General features: G+C 38.0%; 1 protein-coding gene across 19 annotated transcripts in view; it reads left to right on the top strand.

Moving 5' to 3' along the window:
* Positions 1-358: 358 nt before the first annotated feature.
* The window catches only part of IRAG2 (inositol 1,4,5-triphosphate receptor associated 2), a 57,200-nt gene continuing 48,799 nt past the window's right edge, over positions 359-8,759 (top strand). For 2 of the 19 annotated variants that reach the window (XM_063785847.1, XM_063785846.1), the window contains exon 1: positions 1,302-1,558. Coding sequence is in view for 1 of the 19 variants with exons in the window: in XM_054664450.2 (XP_054520425.2) it covers positions 788-952; positions 1,396-1,558 (328 nt within the window). In the remaining 18 variants the exon portion in view is untranslated. Of the gene's footprint in view, positions 1,559-8,759 lie in introns of all 19 variants that reach the window. The other 17 variants (XM_054664449.2, XM_054664447.2, XM_054664450.2 and 14 more) reach the window with 16 other exon arrangements.

Raw genomic sequence — 8,759 nt, 5'->3', positions numbered from 1 at the left:
GGCCTACGGCTGACAATGTCTTCCTTGTTGTTTTGCAACTCCCAACATTTATCACCACTTTGAGTTAAGGTCCATATTCAAGTCAGATTGTTTCCAGATAATCATTGATGTACTGGCATGTAACACACATTAAATAATCTCATCTGCTAACAGAGAGTAAGTGCATTTTTACATGTTTTAGAGATTAGAATTGGATCCAAATGAGGTGTAACGTAATGGCACCATGAGATCTGTGATGGGGAAGGGTGATGGGGAGAAAAGCTTCAGCAAAAAGAGGACTAAAGTAGAAATATCAACCGCCAGCTTTCATCTGTGCCTGGGGGCGGTCCTTCCTGTGCTCATGGCACGTGTTTATACTATGATTGACAACCCTTAAGGAGAAAGGCTAAGGTCATGAAACAAAGCTCTCTTTCCTTTTCTTTTCCCTCCCTCTACCTTTACCCCATTCCTTTCTTTTTTCTGTAAAAGCTAGCTGTGATGTGTAAATGTTGCACCTGTCACCCTGACCTCATTGTAGAGCCATCTTCTGAGTAACTGGCAACTGGCAACTGATGCTAAGTGCTATGAATGCAGCTGGTGGGAACTGAACACACCAGTGTAAAAGATGAAACTAGAAGTCCTTATCTGTAAAGTGAGGGTGTCAGGCTAAGCGACCAATAAGCTTTGCTTAAGATTTTATATTTGTGAAGCATTTATATGTAAATACTTTCACTTTTTCCTCTGATCTCTAAGGAAGTGGTGTTAAGTTTGAGTTTGTCATAATTTCACAGCGTGACTCTTAGTTGAAATGTCACTGACAGCTTGTGGTTTGGACTTTTTTTTTTTTTTTAACTCCAGTCAGAAACAACTAGAAGCCATTAAACAACTACAGGAAGATGCTGTCAACCAGGAAGGCATCCTTAGGAAGAGGCTCCAAGAAACCAGCCGACGGCTGGAGGATGTGGAGGAGCAGGTAGGGTGGCTCATGGCTACATTAGATTCAGGGGACATCTCCTCAGATGCCCTGCAAACCATGAAATAAAAATGGAGGAGGAACAACAACAACAAACAAAAAAAAAAGCAAAGAGGAACTGCAAGTTCAGTCCCTAGCGACTAACAGTGAGCAGAGGAAGTAAAGGGGGAGTTGTAAGAGAGGCGGTATCAACAGCCTGCTGATGAAAGAGGCGACTCTGCAGAAAGAGGCAACTTGACATATCAGGACTTTAACCGCTGTAGAAATAGCTCAGGCATACCAAGCCCATGCAAACACAGAATTGCAGAAGTTCAGGAGAGGCTTATCACTTCCCTGAGAAGAAAAACACATTTTCAGTTTTGCCTGCATCATAAGAGTGAGCACTCCATTGCTTTCTTTCCTGGCCACACTGCTACAATCCAGTACTAACTATCCATGTCCAGGGTAAGGATCGAGATCGAGAAGCCCACACTGCCAGTGAAAAAGCTACGTCTTTACTGCATAAATTAGAGGAAGCAATTTCGGAACAACGGAACCTTCAAACTATAAATACTGAATTATCGAACACTTGCCAGGCACTTCAGCAGAAGACAAGGAAACTGAAGAGTGAGTAGCAAATATTCCTTTATGACCCAGTTTTTGTCCACCCTGAGGCGGGGCATAGGACTACAGACATTTTTCTAGATTACAGCTAGGATATTATTCCTGAATTTATGACAATGAAATGGTTTGAGAAGGCAATATTGTGGGGCTTTCAGAAAGGTTTGCTGAGTGGCTAGGTGCATGCATGGGTTTAACCATTAACTTCCCTTTTTGCTTTTTTATTATAAGCTGGTTTTGTCTGTGGCTGTTTTTTTCTTTTAAATTAAATAAAACTTCTCAAAATTTCTAAAAGTAAACAAGGAGAAAAATCTAGTATGCATGGTATATTTGAACTTGCAAGTTGTTATATATTATACTCTGATTTTATTAGCTAGTTTTTTTCCTCTCATATGGTAGAAAAGGCCTTGCTCGTCTATTTTCTTTGGAAATTTTAGGGGGTTGGGCAAAATAATTATGAATTCAATGTATATCAGAATATCAAATGTGTGAAAATTCTTTTAAAGTTTTAATGCATTCTCTACATACATATTTTGCATTTTAAAAATTGGAATATTTGTCATTTTTCTGTATTACCCAAAAGTATATAAACAGTTACCAGAGATTTATGTGAGAAGACAGTTGTCACATTACAGATGTCAGATTAGCTATAAAATTGTTTCATTCTAGAAACATAATATGGTAAAAATAAACCTTACTTATTTAGCCATCTATCAGACAATTGCTTTGGTTCAGCCAGTTTCTTGTTCTAGCAGTATAAATATTCTTTTTATAGAAAGTTACTTGGTTTGAGAAATAAACATTGTTTATTTGTTAATTGTTATATAATTATAAATATATATTTAATATATAAGCTTAAGGTAGGCTAGAGATGAAAAATTTCAGACTTGTGTTTGTTTTGGATTTATTGTACCCTTTCTACTATTATCTGAGAAAGCTATTTAGGAGTTTAAGAAATAGTCTAGTTTTAAAATAGCAATGGTTTGCCGGACACAGTGGCTCACCCCTGTAATCCCAGCATTTTGGGAGGCCGAGGTGGGCAGATTGCTTGAGCCCGGGAGTTTGAGACCAGCCTGGACAACATGGCGAAACCCTGTCTCTACAAAAATTACAAACAAATAAATAAATAAAACGTTAAAATAGCAGTGGTTATTCAACATATTATTGTCATAATTTTTAAACCTTTATTGAATTTGCCAGTTTTCAATATTCTGAATATTCTGATTCACTCTGTTAAGCTAGTAAGGCAGTCTTTAAATTACACAGTCTGTGTGTTATTTTACTACTGCTCAGAGGGCATTGGAAAAGGTTCCCTTGTGATTAGAACTGTTCATGTTGAGACATGAATCATAAGGCATTCCAAAGTTGGTTTAAGGTGTGTCTGCTTTAGACACTGTGCCCAGGACTATTCTTTTGCTCCAGTTTTGCCTTTTGATTAAATCAATATTATACCTGAGTTTTATAAACTACTAAGAATTTGTTCCCCTTCCTCACTGTGATTTTTTTGCAGTATTTTCTTAGAAAAGTCAACTTTAATAACTTACCCCAAAGTGCACGTTCTTGATATTATGAACTTGCTATTGTTGTCTTCCCAGTTTATCTTCACGGCCTAATAGATTCAAATACACTTAAAAGCAGAATATGAAAGCTGCCCTGGCTTGATACGTGTATTTTTTTCTGCCTGGATAAAGTAGAGTGGACACTTCCTTTCTGTCTTGAGTTATGCATAACCTGTCCAGATGTATGAAATCCCTTACTTGTTACTTGTATCTTTTGCTGCCCAAAAAACCCATACAAATCAGGATTTTGCTTATATGACCATGTACTTACGATCTTTCTAACAATGCCCTTTAAATTCAATCTTTGACAGAAGAGGGAAATTTAGATAGCACGTATTTTCGTAATGTTCTATATAGCAGATGTTCCAGATAGACTGCAAACAAATGTCAATGACTGCAGTTATCACACAAACACGTCCACGCACATCCCGCCATGACCACTGCCACCCCATGCTGTTTGAGTTCTGAGTCAGACATCTGATTCTGAGTCAGAAAACAAAACATATTTATATCTATTTAGCTTTTCTGAAACTCTCCGGCTAGTTTAATTCACAAAGTATTTCAGACAATTGTTTTCTGATCCATCTACGTTGCATCAGCACATTGTGTGGGGATGCAGCTGGTTTGTCCAAATGTTCAGATCAATGTGCATAATGTTCACACTACAACTGGAAATTTATATGTGACATTTGATCAGAAATCCTGAACTTTATCTTGAATAAACGATATTGTTCAAGTTTTCAATTGCCTTCAGGACTGGGCTGATTTATGAGGCAATTCATGTGCATGATATTCTTCAAGAAATGTGCCATGAAAACTGTTCAATTGCTTGAATGGTTACTTATATATTTTATTTCTTCTGCGTCTAAACTTTGTTTATATCCAAGTATCTTGTTAATAGACACATGACTGGATTATAATTAGTGTTTGCTTTAAAAAGGAATTTTTTTTTATTATACTTATGTTCTAGGGTACATGTGTACAACGTGCAGGTTTGTTATATATGTATACATGTGCCATGTTGGTGTGCTGCACCCATTAACTCGTCATTTACATTAGGTATTTCTCCTAATGCTATACCTCTCCTATCCCCACCCCATGACAGGCCTCAGTGTGTGATGTTCCCCGTCCTGTGTCCAAGTGTTCTCATTGTTCAATTCCCACCTGTGAGTGAGAATATGCGGAGTTTGGTTTTCTGTCCTTGCGATAGTTTGCTCAGAATGATGGTTTCCAGCTTCATCCATGTCGCTACAAAGGACATGAACTCATCTAAAAAAGGAAATTTTTAAAAGCTTATAGGATGTGTATATAACATATTAGGGTGAATCTTATGTACAGAAATCATGGACTAATTGATACCATCCAAAACTATCACCCCCTTACTATTCACCATCTCTTGTTCCCATCTGACGTGAAATCTTCATGGAGTCAGTCTTCTCATACACAATGAGAGAATTACCTTTAAGAATCACAAATTTTTCCTTGAAAAGAGATCCTGGGAAACTCTGATATAGCATAATTTCTTATTTGAACGTAGTATCTGCACATGAACTTCCTAGTTTAGAGGAGACTTTCACCTAGATGATATCACTGCAAACACTCTTTTAGCTTGCTATTCTTAGCATGGAGGGCGGGAGGTATGGGAGAGGTAAAACCCTTAGGGCTAGGAGCATGGATTCAAGATGAAAGCCGTGTCCTAAGCAGTCAGTAAACAGGAGGGAAATGAGCCAAAGAAGGCGGGTGAAGGGATCCAGGTGATTGAGATACTTAAAGATAGAAGGTTTTGGGGTGACGGCCAAGGAGAAAACCAAAGCCAAATACAGCTTGCTCAACAACTCTGATAGGATAGGGACCCAAGTTTTCCCAAATGAAAAATGCAGATATGGAGAAGTAATCTGGGAAGTATAGTATAATGATTAAGAACATGGGATTTGAAATTAACAAACCTGTGTTCTCACTCAAAGTCCACAGAAGAGTGGCTGGGTAAAGTTGAGCAAATCACATTGCCTCTCTGAACTTCAGCATCCTCTTCGGTTAAATGCAGTTGTTGTGAATTACATAAATAACATAATAAATGCAAAATAGTAGCTAATGCTTGGCCACAGTTGATATTTGTGTTCTGCTAGAATATGTTTCTATAACATGAATCATCTCATTTGTGATTTGTAAATGGGGAAATGCTGTGGTTATATAGTATAGAAATTATGTTGTTTCATTCACGATTTTCTTGGCACTTGGATCTGGATTGGTAGGAATAGAACTCTCACCTTCCTCAGGAAAGGAAAAAGTCCTTAGCTTGGCTGCTGAACAGGCAACAGGAACCCTTTCAGCTTTATTTTGAGAAAATTAAAATAAGTGTCTGCACCTGGGCCTCCCTCCCAAGAGTCACTCTGGGCTCTACAGGGCTCTGGACTCTACAGGGCTCTACCCCAGCCTTGTAGAGCCCTGGTCTGTGTCCAATCATACTCCCTCCTGTGTTCACCTTGTTAGCCTCGCTGCCTCTATCTACATTTGCCTTTCACCCCACCACCACTGTTCTAGTGAAAGCATCACCAGCATTTCCACTCTCTTGTTTTTGTGTATTTCTAATATCCTGTGAGGCATTTAAAGTTGCATGTCTGAGTGATGCATGTGATCTTCTTAGTACTAATAATAAGTGTGTTTGTTAGTACTCTGGTTACAGTGTTGCACATACATACAGATAGGTAGGTAGGTAGGTAGGTAGATAGGTAGACAGATTTTTTTTTTTTTTTTGAGGCAGGATCTCATTCTGTCACCCAGGCTGGACTATGGTGGTGGGATCATGGCTCACTGTAGCCTCAACCTCCTGGGCTCAAGTGATCCTCCTGCCTCAGCCTCCTGAGTAGCTAGGACTATAGGCGAGCAACACTATGCCTCGCTAATTTTTAAATTTTTTGTAGAGGTAGGATCTTGCAGTGTTGCCTAGGCTGGTCTCAAACTCCTGGGCTCAAGCAATCCTCCTGCCTCAGCCTCCCAAAGTTTTGGGATTACACGCATGAGCCACTCTGCCCAGCTGCATGTATTTTTTTAGTGGTTTCTTCTTAACCCTATTTCTCTCATAATCCCTGCATTATTTTGTTCTTATACTTTTAACTTCTTTTTTATTAATGTATTTAACATGTCATAAAATGTTCAGATCTCGAGTATACTATTCAACCAGGTAGATAAATACACATCAAAACACGGAATTTCTATCACTCCAGAAACTTCCCTTGTGCAACTTCCCAGTTAATGCCCCACCTCCACCTCTATCACCCTAAGGAACAACCACTGGTCTGATAGGTTAGCTTAGCCTGTTCTAGAACTCAGTTACACAGTATGTACTTTTTTGTGTGTTTGTCTTTTTTCTGTCAGCGTGATGGGATTATGTTGTGTTTCTTAGTAGTATTTTTTTATTATTGAGTTGTATTTCCTTGTATGAATATTCCAAAATTTGATTGTTTTTTCTGCTGTTATTGGATATCTGCAGTATATGCAGTTTGGGATTACGACGGACAAAGCTGCTATGAACGTCTGTGTACAAGTCTTTGTGTGCACATATGTTTTTATTTCACCTAGAATAAATATCTAGGAGTAGAACTGTTAGGTCATAGCATAGCTGTGACTGTCACTTTTTAAGAAACTGTCAAACGGTTTTCGGTAGTTTTTATAGCATTTCACGCTCCCACCAGCAGTGTGGGTGGTTTTAGTGTTCCACATCTTCAGTATTTGGTAGTGTTAATCTTTGTCATTTTAGCCACTCTACTAAATGGGTATTTCATTGTGATTTTAATATATATTTTTCAGATGTAATGATGTTGGGACCTTTTCCATGTGCTGATGGGCCATTGTATATCTTCTTTGTGAAGTGTCTAAGTCTTTCACCCATTTTAAAATTAAGTTTTCTGTCCTTTTATTCTTGGATATAAGTCCTTTGACAGATATGTGCTATGAATAGTTGATCTTAGTCTGGGGTTCTTTAATGAACCCTGATATTTTTAATATACAATTTTACAGAACATGAGGTTTTTTCCAGTATAGATAGTATTATACAAGCCCCGTACTCTATAAATGTCATCCATCATAGATAGCTAACATGATTACGGCTCTAATAATGTTATAATTTTCATTTTCAACAGGCAATTAATTGTGGGGCCTTTGCCTGAGACCTCATTGCTTAGTCATTTAGAAAGTTGCTTTATCTCAACTTTCTTCACAGGCAATGTATCCAAGACACCTGGTCCCATTCTACATAGCAGATGGCAACAGCAGGGGATACAGTACCCATTGTTTTACTTCCTTCTATATGAAGCATATATTTGTTCTAGAGGCATTACAGGTCCAACTCCAAACATGTAAAGCAGAATGCAAAGGTGAATGCAAATTGTGGTCATAAGCCAACTTGTTTTGCCATGTGGAAAATATGGAAATAGTTGCTATGCATTGCACAAAACATCTGTTGAAATAAGGCTTTCAATTTGAATGCTTCAAGATAGACTGTTTCTAAAACCCAAGATTGCCTGGTGAGCAAGCAGATGGGCAATTTAGACAATCTTATACTAGCTCATCATCACTTCTGAAACACAGCTTCATTGGCAATTGTAAGATAGTATTCTGAATTTGTATTTTGGAGATACATGACCTTCAGAAACACATTATGGCCACTTCTTATTTCTTTGGTTGCTATTGTGTAGATGTAGATCAGAAAGAGGACAGGGCCTTCCTTCTTAATACAGTTAAGACAGAATTTTTTAAAAATTTCATCTTTACCAGGGTCCTAAGTATTAATAAGAAATAAATTTTAAATTACTTTTGTAGGTTAGAAATACTTATTTTTTTTTTCCCCCTGAGACAGAGTCTTGCTCTGTCACCCAGAGCTGGAGTGCAATGGCTTGAACTCGGCTCACTGCAACCTCCGCCTCCCGGGTTCAAGCAATTCTCCTGCCTCAGCCTCCTGAGTAGGTGGGACTACAGGTGTGCACTACCATGCCTGGCTAATTTTTTTGTATTTTTAGTAGAGACAAGGTTTCACCATGTTGGTGAGGCTGGTCTCGAACTCCCGACCTCAGGTGACCCATCTGCCTCGGCCTCCCAAAATGCTGGGATTACAGGCATGAGCCACCGCACCCAGCCCAGAAATACTCTTTTAAAAATATGCTTTTCTTCCTATGTGAGGGAGATGTTTGAAAAACAAACATCTGTTTTGCTCCTAGTGGGCCTAGTAACACTATGTCAAGCTTGATTGAGAAGTAAGTTATTTTTACCAAAAAAAGTCCTATAAAATAAAAAATTTACATAGGTAATTTTCTACATAATTGAAGCTTTTAGAGCCTTTTTCCTGACAAAAATTAAAAATTAGATTATGTGCTTCTTTTCATTAGCATTATGCTCATGACTCAGAATTTCTTCAGGCTATTAAGATATAAAACTGTTGGTTTATAAAATAAGAAGCACCAGATTTCTATGTATTTTGGATGCCAGAGTATCTGCTGTTAATAATTTTCCTGGCTGTTAGTGATTTTAAAAAAAAGTGGTAGCTATTAATATGCTTCCATCTAGCAGAGCTCCTTATATCCTTGTTTAAGTTTTGCTTTTAATCTTCTTTGGGCTGAGAAGGCAGTCAAACTGGTGAAAATTATGTATATACC

Source organism: Pan troglodytes, chromosome 10 (genome assembly GCF_028858775.2).
Source record: "Pan troglodytes isolate AG18354 chromosome 10, NHGRI_mPanTro3-v2.0_pri, whole genome shotgun sequence".
NCBI classification, from domain to species: domain Eukaryota; kingdom Metazoa; phylum Chordata; class Mammalia; order Primates; family Hominidae; genus Pan; species Pan troglodytes.
The sequence above is the reverse complement of the archived record's forward strand: the minus strand, read 5'-3'. Positions and strand labels throughout refer to the sequence as shown.